The following is an 18,327-nucleotide window of genomic DNA, read 5'->3' as shown; positions in this document are numbered from 1 at the left end:
TTTTGAATTTGACTAAGGCTGATTTTGGTTCGATTCTACCATATTTTCAGGTGAAAGTCTAATTATGGTAGGAAGAAAACATTAAAAAAAAAATCTTTAAAAATAAAAATTCTAAGTAAAATCGAGAATGATATTAAAATGTAAAAATTTCTTTGCAAATAGGCCTACTAAATTATAATTATTATAAAAAATAGAAATTATAAGATATACACCAAGGAATATTTGTTCTCAAATATAATGTAAATTCATTTCTCATAAATAATAAAAGGTTCCATACATATGTGAGTGCTAATATATTGAATGCACACAATAATGTCTCATTATATTTGGTCATTAATATTGACATTTTTTTTAACAGTAGGGCTATGTGGATTGAAAAGCCTCGTTGAGTTGGGTCTCAGTAATAATCAACTCTCTGGCCCCCTTCCTCAATGTCTTGGCAACTTAAGTAACCTCCAATTTCTTGATCTCTCATCCAATCATTTCAGTGGCAACATGGAATCCATTGTTTCTAAACTCACATCCATTAAGTGCTTGTTTCTTTCTGGTAATAACTTTGAAGGCTCATTCTCATTTAGTGCTTTGGCTAACCACTCAAAACTTGAGATATTTCAACTTTCGTCTAATAATGGTAAGCTGGAAGTGGAAACAGAAAATCCTACATGGTTTCCTACATTTCAACTGAAGATCCTTGACTTGTCAAATTGCCACTTAAATGTGCGAACTGGAACAATTCCTAAATTTCTTCTCTACCAGTATGGCATGAAATTCATTGATCTCTCTCATAATAAGCTGGTTGGAGCATTTCCCAGTTGGATCTTACAAAATAATTCAAAGTTACAGATTATGAATTTGATGAACAACTCATTCACGGGAACTTTTCAACTGCCAAACTTCATTCATGATAATTTGGCTGTGTTAGAAATTTCGAGCAACAACGTCAAAAGTCAGCTCCCTAAGGAATTTGGTTTAGTCCTCTCAAATCTACAGTATATCAACATTTCAAGGAATGATTTTCATGGTGATGTTCCTTCATCAATTGGTGAGCTAACAGGACTAGTTTATATGGATTTGTCCACAAACAATTTCTCAGGATCGTTGCCAGGAAGTATGCTTGTGAATTTTGCCAATTTACAAGCCCTGTATCTATCAAACAACAACTTCAATGGGATGATAGGTGTAAACTCATCCATCATCAGCACCTTCCTATTTGTTTTAGACATATCCAAAAACAAACTATCAGGTACAATTCCAATACAGCTGTGCAATCTAAGAAGTCTTAGAATTTTAGACCTATCAGAAAATAGGTTATTTGGTTCTCTGCCTTCTTGTTTCAGTGCTTCATCATTGCAATTCCTGTTTCTACAAAAGAATAATTTAAGTGGCCCTATACCTCATGTACTTTCCAGAAGTCCTTATTTAATGGCACTTGACCTGAGGGATAACAAGTTTACTGGTAATATTCCATCTTGGATCAATCAGCTTTCAAAATTGCGTGTGCTTTCATTGGGAGGGAATGCATTGCGAGGTCATATTCCTAACCAGTTGTGTCAATTAAGAAAAGTGAGTATAATAGATATTTCTTGCAATCTGCTTTTTGGCTCCATACCTTCATGCTTTAACAATATGTCATTTGCGAATGATGCATCATTTGAGAATATGGGAGAACGAAATTTTGAGTATGTAACTTTAGCCTTGTGGATGTTCTACCGCGCATCATTAAGCTCTTACTCTATGTACAATGCCACTATGGAATCTGATGTGTTAAGGTTATTTCGTGGGTCTCCTTCAAAATTAGTAGAAGTGGAATTTGCAATGAAGTATAGATACAATTCCTACAAGGGTGCAATCATCATAAAAGTGGCGGGAATAGATTTATCATGCAACAAGTTAACTGGTATGATCCCTCCAGAACTTGGAGACCTTCATGAAATTTTATCATTGAACTTGTCTCACAATCACTTATCAAGATCTATACCTGTCAGTTTTTCAAATTTAAAGAGCTTAGAGAGCCTAGATCTTTGCTACAATAATTTGAGCGGTGAAATCCCCAGCCAACTAGTTGTGCTGAATTTTTTGGGAACTTTCAATGTTTCATACAACAATTTGTCAGGTAAAATCCTTGATAAAGGGCAATTTGGAACCTTCACTGAAAGCAGTTACAAAGGTAACCTTGGTCTTTGTGGACCAATCATTCATAGGAGCTGCATTACTAATGAAGCTCCATCAATACCACCAGCAAGTGAAATAAAAGAAGAAGAAGATGAAGGTGGTGTTGACATGGTGTGGTTCTATTGGAGTTTCAGTGCATCATATGCCACAATCCTATTGACATTGATAGTAATCCTCAGAATCAACAGGCAATGGCGCATGTATTGGTTTTACTTGGTTGATGTTTGTATTTATTCTATTTCCATTCGGCTTTTTGGAACTGAATGTCTGTGCATGTAAGGTGAAGCTAGCGCTTGAAGATGGGAGACACGTGTGACACTATCAATTTTTGGTTATGCTCAACCATTAAATGCAGAGTTTGTTATGTTTTATGTGTATTAATAAAGGCCAAAATGTTCCTTTGCATTAGACATTGGCCTTCTTCGTCACGCACTCTTGTGATAAATGAATTTTCCATTTTGTTTTCAATGCCATGAACAGGTTAGTGAATGATTTCTAGTGAATTTTGTTATTTAGTTTTATGTTTGTTTAATGTTATAAATATATACTTCGTATCATTCTCTCTCTTGGCAATGCCAATACATTTGCAGCAATATTGGTTTTTTTTTTTAATCATTAAAAAATTGTTTAATAATTTTTTAGAAGTAAATAAATTTTATTAATAAATAAACCCAAGAAAAATTTACCTTATATCACTCAACTAAGACCCGATTACCCGATTATCAAATCTCTTCAATACAATTAACTTTGAACGAACGATTTTAATTTGACATATTCTAAACATAAGATATCAAAATAACAAAATATTTGTTTTAAATTATTTTTTTCAACGACATTTAAAGTAATACTTTTTTTCTAAAAAATAAAGTGTTTTGGTCTTTAAATTTCAATGCATTGAACTTTTTGGTATTAAAGTTCAGAGTCACAAAAGAGTCAGTTAAAAAAATCATTTTATTATTTAGAGATATTATAAATAAAACAAATTAAATTTAATTTTAAATAATGTTTTCATAACTTGTAATTAAAATATTTAAGAAAATATTCAATAACAACTCCAACACCCATACAAGTCACACCTAAATTATGAGGACCAAAAACAACGAGGTACGTGATGTAAAAGAGTAATATATTTAATCCAAAAAAATGTGAGACCACATCCCAAACTTTCTTTTTTTCAAAAAAATATGTTATTAAGAAAATTCTACTATTTATTATTATTTGTCCTCCTGTAAGCATTACGCATTTTCGATGATTTAATCCAAAATCGTTTAAAGCAGAGAAAGAGAATTCATATAATCGAGTCCAATAAATTTTTGAAATAAAAGTTTAGTTGAGTTGAGTTGAGTTGTCATAGTAAATTATTATTGAACATTTTATTTTATTTACTCAAAATTTAAAAATATAATTTTTTTATTTGAAACGCTAAATTTTGATTGAGTTAATACAATTTATATTAAATTTCTTTACCAATTATTTAAAAAATAAAATTTAAATTTAAATAAAAACTAATTTAATCAATTAAATTGAAAATTTTTTAAATAATAATAAATTTTATATTATTTTTTAACCAATTAAAATGGAGGACAAGTTGCAATCAACTCTCATGATCCCATTACAGAGCATTAAGTACTATTATACAAGAATTCACCTAATATCACGCATATAATTTTTTTTTTATTTTTTTCAATTGAATGTATTCTTTTTATATTTCCTATTGTTTGGCTCCAAATCTTGTGCTGCAGCACTCATTTCTATTCTTTAAATGCAACCCCTAAACATTCACGATGGAAAGAGCGAAAAATGTAGAATTATAAAAATTTGTTTGCTGTCAATATAACTTAATTACGTGGTCATATATTCCTCTGAAGATGCTTACCTAAAGTTGGAGATGAGTTTTAAAACTCTTGGAGATACAGAAATCAACACTCTTATGGTGCCATGCATGCCTTGAAAAACGACTGGAATCTTGTCATAGATTTCATAGGCAGCTCACTAGTATCTCGCCCTTAAATCATTGAATTCAACTTTGCTTACTTAAGTTTCAGTTTCATGTTAGAAGCTATTGCAATATGCGAGGCTGCTGTTGGAAGTAAAGAATCAGGTTCATCAGTTCTACATGGGTGATGAATCCCATCCGACATTAGAAGTCAATTGATGAATAAATCCTCCATCAATGCCTTTGTTTTTTTTTTTGGTTTTTGTGCGTTTATTATATATATTCTATCCCATGGAATTTTGAGGAAGACTTGTTCAATTTTAGATGCCTAACATCATTGCCATCTTAATTTTATAATCCATGACAGGTTACAGTAAATGCGACAAAGAGCAACTTCAAAAAGGAAGACAAAGTGTAGTTGTGTTATGAATATGATAATAATTTAACGGAAAAAAAAAAAAAGAAAAGAAATAGCAGAGGAATTGACCTTGGATTTCGAGGAGTGTTATAGATACTCTCATATTCCTAATATCAAATACACATATTTAAAGAATATATTATATCAAAATTACCTTAAACTCATAATGCCAATAGCATCATAAACTGATTATTGACTCCCGTGAATAGGATTCAAGAACGTAACTCCACTTTTAAGAATTCTCGATCTATTTATCAATCAAATAATAATAATAATAATAATAATAATAATAATAATAATAAAAATAGATTTATTGTGTATCAAACTCAACGCAAAAGTTCTTAGAGAAAGTAGAAAATTTTGTATACCATATGATTCTGAAATGCATCTTGCATACACATATATCATGCATCCAACCCACCAACGCAATAATCCGATTTTCCAACAATGTTGTGCAGGTTATATATTTATTTTAAGCTTTATCCAAATACATTATGAATTTTAGATTTATTGAATTCTAAATTAAATAATAAAAATTGACTATAAATAATATAAATAATAAATATTTTTAACAATATCAATGTTTCTCCTTTTCACTTAATTCACTTTATACAGCAAGATTACACTCTATGCCAGGTCTAACAACCACTAACAATACGATAGATATACATGCTCGACACTCGAGGATGTGAAACCAACCCCACTTCTCTTGACAAGGTCATTAACATGGAAATAAAAGACACCTCGATATCTAATAATGCCCGAGACACGGCATACACAATGTTGGCACAAAAGAAAACAACGCTCATAGAGGAGAAAATTTTTACCTAAAATCGGTTTATTAACTTAAAATATAAATATATAAATTTATATATTTAATAAGTAAATTTTATTATATATCTTATATCTTATATTAGTAATAAACTGAATTTAAATAAGAAAAATTCCTCGTGTGTGTATATATATACATATATAATGCAAGAAAATTGTAAATTGCATATGGTAACAACTGGCTGTAAAATATTTGCAAACTTCTTAATACATGTTAGGCTCTTATTAGTATATTACTTTATGATTACAAAAATTTAAAGAGAATTTTTTTTTTACATTTTTTAAATTAAAATAAAATCGTAATACATAAAGAATTTTATTTTTCTCTCTCATAATAAGTATTGTAATACTTTTTTTTTAGTTTATTAATAATATTTTTTATTTTTTATTTATTAATTTCTTATTTTAATTAATTACTTTTTATAAAATTTTATATTTAATTGATGTTAAGTATATTGGGACTAAGAATTTAAATTTATATAAACTCTACAGTTAAGGATTTTAAATTTATATAAAATTTAAAATTAATTTAAATAATAAAAATATAATTGTAATTAATTTGAAAAAAAAAAGGTATTTTTGGCAAATCTAATGTTCTCCTCTTCCTTCACAAACACACACACAGAGGGTAATTATTATATACGAACAATCAATTTTATGAGTGTTTTTATAAAAATTATTAAATTTTAATTTCTTTCATAAAACTTAATGAATTTTAATTTAATTTCATAAAAATCACTATAACCTTTAATTTAATTTAATTTCATAAAAATTATTGTAACTTGAAAATTAAGGTTTTCAGGTTAACCAGTTAATCTGTCAACAATTTTACAAGTAGAATTACTTAACCAGTGATTGCTGATGGAGAAGAAATAGATAAAAGAAAGAAATTCAACAGCGAAAAGGGTAGCATTATGCGTTTTATTCATCTTATTTTTTTTTTCAAGAAACTAATAAAATAAAGTAATTTTATTTATAAAATAATTAACATGTCAGGAGATTAACTTGAAAACTTTTAATTTTTGATTACAGTAACTTTTATAAAACTAAATTAAAGTTTATTAAATTTTATGAAAAATAAAATAAAATTTAATACCTTTTATAAAAAATATTCTTAAAATTGAGTGATCACGTGCATATACACTATATTAATTGTCTTACATTTTCAATACATGTACGCACATATATATATTAGTTGCCGTATATTTGCAATGCCTGTGAGAAACACATGAGATGCAGATCAGCTCAGTTATCCAATTTAGACTTGGATTAGCCACTTCAGTTTAAGTAGACATTCTAGGATTTTTTTTAATAGTTGAATTATTGGGTCTCAAATCTTAGGTAAACTGCTGTCCTTTTCCTTAGAGAATAACTGGTCATTTTGTCCATGCCTCACGTAAATTATTTATTATTTTATTTTCATAATATAATTTATTATATATATTTTTATATTTTTTATTTTTATAATAATATTATAAAATTTTATTATGATAAAATTTTTAATTAATTATAATTTTTGTTAAAGTGTTGTTAAATAAATAAATTATTAATTTTTAAATTAATTGATAGAATTATATATCAATAAAATAATAAACAAAGTAAAAAAAAATCATGCCATAACGATTTTGGAAGTATATTATTAAAATTTTTAATTTTTAAATATGAAAAATGCTTTTAAAATTAATTTTTAAAATTTTAAAATAATTTTTGTTGAATACATATATATATATATATATATATATATATATATATATATATATATATATATATATATATATATATATATATAATTTTTTTTAAAAATAATTTGTCATTTAATCTAACCAAAATTTTAATTAAAAAGTATATATTTTTGTAGATAGATAATATGATAATTATAAACTTGAAAATTTTAAAATTTTGCAAAAAGATTAAGATATGCTTCATGCCAATTTTTTAAATGTTGTCATGATATGTTTATGTGTAAGAAATGTCTAGAAAATATACGTTTAAATTTTATAAATAAATTTTCAGTGAATATATATATATATATATATATATATATATATATATATATATGTTAATGCAACTTTTTTAAAAAAATAATCCACCACTTTTTTAAAGCTAATTGAAATTTATCTAAAAAAAAAATTATTTTCTAAACATAATTTTATAATGCTGTTACATTTTAAAATTCTCTTAAGATATAATAAAAAGAATTTTAGATAATTTTTTTATATAAGATAATATTTTAGTAATTGAAATTTGAAAACATTTAAATAAGAATTAAATTGATATTTAATATGATAAGATAATTTTTATATAAAAAATATAAAAATAAATAAATAAAGAGGTTTTGCCATATGGTGATTTTTTAAGCCTCCTTTTATTAGTATAGGTAGTACACTATGGTCAAGCAATTTTAGAGGCTATGTATATATATATATATATCATGCTTGACAGCCCAAAAAGTTATTGTTTTATAGAAAATGAATTATTTTAAATATTATTAAAAAATAACTTAAAAATAATGTTTAATTATTTGAAGTTCTTCTTATTAAAATATGTTAATTTAAAATTTAAATTATTTTTTTATATTTTTTAATTAATGTATTTAAAGAGATATTTTTCAGCTCTAGTAATAATATCAAACAAACTTGAAAAAAATCATTAAGACCTAACACATGGATTTAAATTCTTAGATACTATCCCATGTTCATACAAGCCTAAGATCTCTACAATATTTGCTTCACTATTCAAGAGATGATCAAATATACACATGAATTAAATCTAATTTGTACAATCTAAATGTGTACCTTAGAATTGTAGAAATTAATGCTCCATAAAATTGATGAATTAAGAGTATTTAGAAGAACCAAAAACCAAGCCAAAGGTGTTGCAGTCAAAATCCATTTTTGCACTTAAATTTTTTCTTGTTTTCCATTTTTTCTTCGGTCAGAAAAATAGTACCATTGACTTCTTTTCATCAATCTAATATATATGACTACTTGTCCTTTATATGCACTTTAATATAGAAATGTTGCAACCAAAGAAACATTGCAATCCTTTGATTTTTACATGCAATGTAACTGATTAATGCAGTTGCATTTTTTTCCCTTTTTATTATTTTTTTTTATTACACAAATAAAAGTCATGGATTCAAGTTGACCCATATGAGTGACCTAGTCCCAAACTCCTTCATCTTCCACTCACACATGATGGGTCAACTCTCATATATATTTCTGTAATTTTTATATTTTACAAATTAATCATATGACCAGTATATACATTGAGAGCTCGGTTATTATATATTTGTTAGGGTAATATAACATCTTGTTTGATGGTGTTTAGAGTAGATGTAGTATCCAATACCCTAGATCATTTATCATATTCATATCTCTTCCAATCACACTCACATATCTTAAGTTCATAATTATGTCTTTATCACAAAGATAAACATAATTTGTTGACCAATGACCATAGATTAATATGATAATTTCAATAATCTTTCTCTTTTCAAGATTCTTTCAATCGTAATTTAACTTGTTTTTATAAGAATGCCCCTATAAACTAAATCTTACATAGTCCTTCGACAACGCCTTTAAGATTGCAAACATTAAGCTAGGTTTCGAGCAACTATTTAGAGTTGTGAGAGTACTAAGTAAAGATATCTTATAATCTTTAGGTTCTTACACAATATCAAGTAGATATCACAGTTGTATTCTCTTTAATGGACATAAATCACACATGTGGTATTAATAACGTGTTATGGTATTTGCTGCTTTCCAATGGAGAGTATGTCTTTATTAAATACAATACAGTTGATAGTTAAGACAATCTAATATAGTTAAGACAACCCAATATCCAACTTTAAGTTCACTAGCCTACTCTTTTTCGTATCAAAAATCACATCTAGCATTAAGACAAAAAAAGTGAATAGTGACCCTAGTTCCTCGTCTCTTTTCGAGTCAACATTACATGTTAGAAGATTTAAAACTCTTTATTATTATGACATAATAATAATAATAATAATAATAATAATAATAATAATAATAATAATAATAATAATAATAATAATAATAATAATTGTCTTATTTCAATCTACCACAAAGGCAATGAAGGTGGTTGCCTATGTAAGGCCAATCTTTTATTTGTCTAATAGATTTCTCAAGTTATAATCTATGATACAAGTATGTCATGACCTAACTCTATAGGTTGGACCAGCACAAGGACTTGGGCCAGCATAAAATTCCTGAAGCCCATACTAAGCCTCACTATTCCAAACCCATAACTAGACCCAATCTTAGGATCCAACATGCAAGATAAAATATTACAAAATAATATAACTCGATTTGAGGAGTTCAACTCAACCCAACACATAATACAACATTTTGAAGAGCCCAACTCAACCCTGATATCCAACATATTTAATGCACTTAATACTATTAATTATTATTAATTAAAATACTATATTTATACACTAGAGTTATAGCAGATTTCTAATATTATAACAGTAGATTTCTAATATTATAACAAATAAATAATTAATTAAATAAAATAAAAACTTCAAAAAGACACCACAATCTACGGAGAAAAGGTGGATTAAACTTCTGAAAGAAGAATGCTCATCCGATAACTTGGGAAGAAATATTGAACAAGAATGAGCGTTTGACTCAAAAAATTTAGATATTGATTATAGATACAATTTCTATAACTATTTAAAACTAGTGCAACCCTACCATGAAATGTACATCCATCACATATAATAAATAATTGATTCAATATTGACACGAGAAGATAATTTGAAGCTACGCATGCACCTAGCATAACACATCCATATATAAAAATGCGAGTTAATTCCCTATACAACTCTTTTAATCCAAATACCACCAATGAGCTCAACTTAAAGTCGTGCCTCATCTTGATGCTCCGGTGCCATAAAATTTATAGTAATATGATATGAGGGAATCGCTGATAACATAACTACCTATATAAGCCATCTATATGTGATTACAGAAACTCACTTTTATGATGAATATCAATGTGCTTCAATTTGTTTATACAAACGTCTATTTTACTTCCCTTGTAGTTACTTTACTCACTAAGACTAGCCATCTCACCCCTTTTTCTATCTTTCCCTTTAAGGACTAGTAAAGAAGTCAGTGAAGATGCAGTTAAAAAATTTTACTTATCTAAGTTCAAGAGGTCAGTGTCTTGTTATATTTATAATAAGTATGTATCTTTTTTGGAACTCCATTTTGTTATGACATGTGATTTTGCAATTATATTGTTGTACTTGTTATTTAGTATTTTGAAATATAAATATGTTACATTTTATGTAAAATAATTATGATCTAAGTGGGCCCTAAGAAAGGTTTAAGATGTAAGTTGGGCTTGCTATGAGCACTAGGAGCCCTATGTTTATTCAAGTCCTAACGTCGATAATGGCCCTGAATTTAGCTCATACATGTGTTTTAATTGGCCAACAATTTAATTATCTCATTTTTCCATCCATAATAATGACGAAGTAAGGATCTTTTTAAATTATTTCTATGAATCCTTTTATATTGAGGATTTAAAGAATTTTGAATAAATTGTTCAGCTTGTAATTTTTCAACCAAAAAGAAAGGAAGATGGTGTCTGACACTTACTAATTTTACTATTTCTTCTTTGACTTTATTGTCGAAAAATTTGAAAAATACTTGGTTGTGCAAAGCCTACAAATCTTGATATTTAGCTCTATCTCATGTCTCCAATTGCTTCTCTAGAATGTTTATTTTGCAAATGTTGCCTAAATGTTCCATATCCACCTCTAACTTGAAATTTAAATAGATGATTACAAGAATGCATTTCACCTTAATTTCATTATCCACTTGAATTTTGGTGAAATGCACTGTAAAAATATCTTATTTCAAAGGCTAGCTAGATTGCATTGCATCTGTCAAAGTCGATGCATCATCTTTGTTCACCTCTAAATTAATGTCCTTAGATACAATGTTTTTTGGGCTGTGAATGGTAGTTGGTTATCAAACAACTCATCTAGCATAACAGTGTCCTTCAGCATAAAATTAAGGTCGAACATATCTTAACTATTAGTTTCTTGGATTAACCCCTTGCCTTCATTTAACGATTGTCCAAAGCTCAACATTTTTTATAGCAATATAAAGAAATTTAGCAAATAAGAATTATATAGGCTTGAATAATATGGAAAAACAAAATTAGGGAATATGGATATTGTGTGTGTGTGTGTATCATTTTGGACTATAAGAAATAAAATTATGGATGATGAATAATGAATATTGGAGAATTGCAATGGGGAGAATTATAAAATTGAGAGCATTAGAGAATTGAAGAAATGTTAATTTAGAAGAGATTTATGGGATATATATTGGGAAAACTTTTTTTTCCATTACCAAAATGCCCTAAAATATAGCTGTTATTTTTCTATTAGGAGAGGCATTTTTGTCTTTTTATACAAATAAAAGAAAATTAATAAAAAAATAAAATAAACTAAGCAACTAAAACCATTAGTTGGGTCAATTATCCCATTTTAGACCGTTGGCTGTAACAATGGTCACAATACAGGGGCCTTGGTGGCACTATGGGACTTTGGAACCTATTGTAACATCACCTTTCTACAATATCAAATAGACCTAGGCTAAGAATAATGAGTATGAGAGAAAGAAGGTGCTAGGCACTTTCTCTTTCTAGGCTTACCTTAGAACAAAGTCAACCTCTACCAATTGTTTCATAAAATATGTCTTATTATTCCATTTTATTTAATCCCTTGAACACATAGTGATGCAAAGCTAAGATTTACATGCACAAATTATTCATACAAGCATATAATGCACACATATAACCTAAACATGCCATGTTTCTAAGTTTAAACATTATTACCAAGTGTTACCATCTTTCCCTTAGTTCGCAGGTATTTAAATTAAATACATACATAATTCATTTACATATGTATTATGCAACATAGCTAAGCACATAAAACAAAAGGATAAGTTCAATAACACATTTCAGTTCACCTATGCTCATAAAGGGTACCTAAGTATGCCATAGTTTCTAAGTTATTATCAATTAGGTCTTTTATGCTACCAAGTTACCTAAATGCCTTTCACTTAGTCAATATTAGATGTACAAGCCCATTTAGAATATATTCGAAAGCAAATACAAGTTCAAATAAAGTCCAATACTAAATAAAGAGGGAGAAAAAAACTTATTAACCCTTAAAATGGCCTTTTACAACCCATAAAAAGTAATCCTACAACTATTACAAGGCCAAAGCCCATTCACCTCATGCAAGAGCCTTAGAGTTCCACTTTGGGCTTCATTGGGCTTAGATCCACCATTTGGTTGTATAAATAAAAGTCCTTCCAGATGAATTTTAGGTGCAATAAATAGAGATAATAGGCTTATGGGCTTTATTTGGTCTTAATTATTTTCATTACTTAAATGAATTTAATTGTTAATTAAATAAGTCCAAATGGGCTAAAATTCACAGTGGAATTAAGTAAAAAAAAAGCGAAAAAAATAAATAAAGATAAACACAAAAAATAAAAGTCAAATCCTAAAATTAGTGAAATTCTAAGTTTGACTTGCATTTGTGCCTCAAGAATTCCTAAGCCAATTCCATTTTATCCATTTTATTCTAGGTAATTTAAGGTCTCCAAAATTATATGAAAGACATGGAAAAGAGTTAGCATAGGATTAAAATACATAAGAAATCAAATTATACTAAAACACTGCCAAAGAATTGAAAATATAGATTAGGCATATTCAATGAAGAAAAATTAAAACATCATGCAAATTAATCACAAAAGTACAAGAAAAAATAACCACATATTGCTAACTGATGAACCTACATATAGATAAAAGAAACAACAAATTCACATCACTATAGAATATGCAAAATTTGTTAAAGTGAACAAATGAGCAAAATACCTAATTCAAGGCTATATTGCAAAAATTATGAAAAATTATGAAATTTGTAGAAATATAGCTAGCATTCCATACTAAAATATGGTAAAAAGAAACTACATGTTCTATACAAGATTAAGTATGAAAAATAAATTAAAACTATAAGAATTGAAATTTAGATAGAATTGAAAAAATTACAAAACAATATGCGGACCAATCTACTAAGAATTTTATAAAATAAAAAATACGAGCATGAAACTAACATATTAGCACAAACTATAAACAAGGAACAAAAGAAAAGAGCAAAAATTAACCAATAAATAAAATAAACAAAATCAGGTAAGTGGAAAATCGAGTTCAATTAGATCTAAACTTTGAAAATCATAAAAAAAAATGTAGGAATAGCTTTTTGAGTGATTCAAAGACTATTCCATATGGAAAACACCTAGAAATCTAATGGAATCATAACAAAAAGCAAATAACATCATCTACATGCCTAAAACTAAAATCTAGAACCTACGAATTAAACATGCAAAAGAGTTGTGGGGTGCCCAATCAGGTCTTGCCTCTTTTATAGGATTTTCTTGGATTTAGAAGGCCTCCTTAGCACCTTGGAAAAATTAGGAATGGCAAAAGAACAATGAAATAAGTTAATTTGGTGATGGATTGATTAATTAGACCTAAAATCTATGTGAAATCTAGTTGAAAAATGTGTATGATAAGTGTAGGAACCAAATATGAACATGAAAATTGGGAGAAAAGAAACTTCAATTCTTAGAATCTCTTCCCATGCCAATTTGATAACATTTTCCCTAATATTTTCACCATACTAGATCTGAAAATAGTTCATGTATTTATAGGCACAAAGTGATAAGGTAGGTCAATTCCCATCCTATTATAATTTAAAGTTAAAAGACAAAGATAAATACACATAAAGTAAATGAAGAGTAATTATCCCTTGTAAATTTCAACCAATAAGAGATAATTATCCCTTATTTATCTTTTTTACTTTTTATTTTATTAATTTAATTAATAATTAAAAGGCCTTTTTAGTTAATTAAGCCCATTTAAAGCCTCCAAGCCCAATTTTCTTCACTTAGCCGAAATTCATTATGGACTTGGGCTTGGTGAGCTTGGTCATTTGATTAAGCTTGGTTTAGACTTCCTTTAGCCCACTTGAGGCCTTAGAGATCTTAACCCTAAGCATGGTCATGTGGCATAGGCTCTGGGCCCTATCAAGTTCAATTAGGTGTTGAAACCTTTTAATTTCCTCGAATTACTTTCTAATTCCTAAAATTATTTATTTTATTGCTTTTGGCCATTCCAAAAGTCTCTGAGATACCAAGGTTTCCATTCTCTAGTATTTTCATTATTGGGCTTCTCACCGCCTCTACAAAGCATGCACTCAAAAGGATTAAAAAAGAGTGGTCTACAGGCACTCGGGAATTGGGCCATTTGTTGCCTCCTCATTGTTTGGTTTATTTTTAAAAAAATAATAATAAAATTGAACTGAAACTGAAACTGTCAATTTATATCAACCATTTATGGTTTAGGTTCAGAGGCAGGAACTATAGGTAGCCCCTTAGCCCTAATTCCAAGTTAGTTCAAGCCCAAAACCATTAACTCAGCTCAACTCGTGGATAATTATAACGCAGTCAATAACACGAACATGCCATGTTGATACCATATGTTATACAAGCAGCTAGTGTTCCTTTATGACTAGATTTTCTTCTTCAGTTCTTGACTCACAGCATAGTATATGGCCTTGTCGAGTGTTTTGCTTCTACAACATAGCCAAGTACCTTGCTACCAACCACCACCACTTTATACCAAACCAATTTAACCCCTTTCAAGTCTCCCTTACCTTTGCCTCCACATGCTAATTACCTCTACTCATGTCAGTCAAGGTCGCAATGTTATGGAAACCAATCAATGGCTTATTCATTTTATGCATTGCTACAATTGGATTGAAGCTCAAATCGAGATTTGAGTCTCCTCCTTCACCTCCTTGGTTTGCTCTCCTCTTACTTAGTCTCTCCTCCACATATGTGATCATTGAAAGATAGATCAAAATATCTTTTTTAAATGAAAATAAGTTGTATTTCTAATGAAAATAATTTCTCCATATTTATGATTTCTCACACCCATTAATGTTTAGTTAAAATCATTATATTTATTGATTATAGTTTATCTTGATTTATTATTTATTGGGTTTGTTGATTTTGCTTTTCTTTATTGATTTTGGATTGCTTTAGGGGGCTAGAGAGAAACAAGAACAGAGAGAGAGATAGAGAGAGAGAGAGAGAAATAGATAAAGAAATGGAAATGGAAATGATCTTTTTAACATAGGTTATCGAGCTTAAACTCAAATAAAAAAATAAAATCAATAAAAATGAGTTAATAAATGGGTCAAACTCAAATTTGAGTCATTTTTTATATTATAAATGAACTTAAAACAAAGTCAAGTTTAAGTTTTATTATATTTTAAATGAGTCGAGCTCAAGTCATAATACTGAACCTCAAATCAAACTTAAAGAAAATGTTACTAATTGATCTGACCTATTCAAAGCTTGGTTCAACTCATTTACACTTAAATTGAAATGAAAGTCTAATCCATCCTGTTTGAAAACTAGAAATTTACAAGAATTCAATTCAATTAATTTCCTATTTGTAAATTCTCATGTTTGGAAACATAATAAGTGGAAGAATTCAATTCTTTTAACTTAAAAAAAATTATTTTAAAAGAAATACAAATCAAGTCAAAAGTTGTATGGTTGCATAGCAATTCAATTCAATTCTTTTTTTGCATACGATTTCTTCAAAAAGAATTCGATAGAAATATTTTATGTTAAACGACATTAGCATATCAAAGATAAGGATAAATTGCACCAACCGTCCCTAAATTTTAGGAGTTTTTTCATTTTTATCCTTCAACTTCAATTTATTAAAATAAAATCACTTAACTTTAATTTTATTTCAAAAAAAAAGTCCTCTTCACCCATAATAACCGATTTGCCGGTTATGTTGTCAATTGGATTTCATTTTTCTCTTTTTTTTAAAAATGGATAGACTAAATTACCCTTCACCTACCTTCCCCTCCTTTTATTGCAACCCACTTGCATGCTACTGCTCTCTAAATCCTCCATTAAAGAGCAGTGCTGCAAGACCCATTTGAAACCTAGCTATATTGCTAAGGTTAAAACAGCTTTCTCTCCATGCACCTAGTCCTCACCTGGTAGCCATCCTCTCCTTCCTCCATTTTTTATCTTTGCCTCCCACTTTAATTCTCCCATTAAACCATTTCAAGAAAGCTTCCACTTAAATCATTCCTTCCTCCCACACTTCTTTTTCGTTCTTTGTTATTCAGTACCTCAATCCCACATGCAAAGCCACATCTCTTCGGATAATATTGTGTCGGAGCATGGTGAAAAGCACCCAACGTCATTTACAAAGGGAAGCTCGACAATGAAAAATGGATTGCCATTAAGCAATTTAACAGATTGGCATGGCCTGATTCTCGCCAATTTCTTGTTTGTTAGCTATATCTATATCCGCTTTTTATTTGGTTGTTGATTTTTTTTTTTTTGGGTATTAAATGTTAACTAAATCTGTCAATGAGAAATGTGATTTAGGAGGAAGCTAGATCAGTTGGGAATTTGAGGAGTAGGTGATTGACAAATTTGATTGGATGTTGCTGTGAAGGTGATAAGAGATTACTTGTTGCCGAGTTCATGCCCCATGAAACGCTTGCAAGGCATCTGTTTCACTGTGAGTTTAAAGGAAGGGGGAGAGAGAGAGAGAGAGAGAGAGAGGGGGGGGGGGGTTTCTTTTAGTTTCTTTTTATATAGATTTTGAGAGAGAAAGAACAGTGAGTTATGCATTTTGGGGTTTGCGATGATCAGGTAATTTTCTTTTGTTTCATTTATGCTTCTTAATAGGATCAGAGAATATTTAATTCATTTTCTATATTTATGTCTATTTAGCTATTGTATCAAGCTTGGATTCTGCAGTTCAAAGGGGAGGTTTCGTGATTGGCAATTTTATTGATTTAGCTTGGTTTGTTTTTATTTTTATATTAAATTTAAGTTTTTTTTTTTTGTTGGGTGGTTTTTGGAATTGGCAGCCACAATTGATATCAGAAAATTTGATAATTAAGTTCTTCTAAGCTGCCAAATGGAAAACCTATTCATTTGTTTTTTAGGAATAAGTGAGAAGTTTGGTTATACATTTGAGTTTGGAAATTTTGTTAGCTGTATGTTATGAGAGTGATACATCCATGAGTAATAAAAGCATCGAGTGATTGAACAATGAGAAAAAAAAAAAAAAAAAAAAAAAGGAAGAAAATGGACAATATATTTTTTTTTTTTGAAAAAGGGGCAAAACAGTAATTTTATGACCTTTTAACCTATAAACCTGTCGTCGCAAGTAAGAGTGATTACTTTCAAATAGAATTGAAGTTGAGTAATTTTATTTTAATAAATTGAAGTTGAAGGATAAAAATGAAAAAATATTTAAAGTTTAGGAATGTATGATGTAATTTACCTTCAAAGATCCCTGTCAACATCCCAAGAGAGATGGAGTTGATTGATCTGGCATTTCTCTCGACATTAGAATGGTGCAACTTGTCAAAGCTAAGAGTAAGGATCTACTTAACATTGTCGTTGAAACTGCTATTACAAAAAAAAATAATAAAAAAAAACTTTTTGAATTTATTAGTCAAAGAGTATTAAAAATTTAAAATTTAATTTGTTAAATAGTAATTAGAGCACTAAATAATACAATAACATTTTTGAACAATAAAATGACATTTTTGAATATGCATTTTTTAATAGTATCTCAAATCATTTTTTTTCTTGAAAAATAATTTTGACTTTTAAACCACAATGCCAAATAGGCACTAAACAACCTTCCATCACTCAAAACTTTGCCATAAAAATTCTAGTTTCTACATACCAATGAAGAACAAAAAAGTCAAAAATAGATTATTCTTTTCCACACTATTATTCCAGAACCGAAATAGGCATTCAGAGAAAGAATGAGAATGAATACTTATTCAACAACAAAA

General features: G+C 28.5%; 1 protein-coding gene across 1 annotated transcript; it reads left to right on the top strand.

Annotated features, from left to right (window-relative positions):
- Window positions 1-495: 495 nt before the first annotated feature.
- Window positions 496-2,451, top strand: LOC131183205 (receptor-like protein 1). Its single transcript, XM_058153483.1, has one exon. It carries the CDS (start codon window positions 496-498, stop codon window positions 2,449-2,451), a length of 1,956 nt encoding a protein of 651 aa, XP_058009466.1.
- The last annotated feature ends 15,876 nt before the right edge of the window (window positions 2,452-18,327 follow it).

Source organism: Hevea brasiliensis, chromosome 1 (genome assembly GCF_030052815.1).
Source record: "Hevea brasiliensis isolate MT/VB/25A 57/8 chromosome 1, ASM3005281v1, whole genome shotgun sequence".
Classification (NCBI taxonomy): Eukaryota; Viridiplantae; Streptophyta; class Magnoliopsida; order Malpighiales; family Euphorbiaceae; genus Hevea; species Hevea brasiliensis.
Note: the sequence above shows the minus strand (reverse complement) of the source record. Positions and strands in the feature narration are given on the sequence as shown.

Bases quoted from the DNA above. Each gene is read 5' to 3' on its own strand.
- LOC131183205 (XM_058153483.1), top strand. From the start codon at position 496: ATGGAATCCATTGTTTCTAAACTCACATCCATTAAGTGCTTGTTTCTT.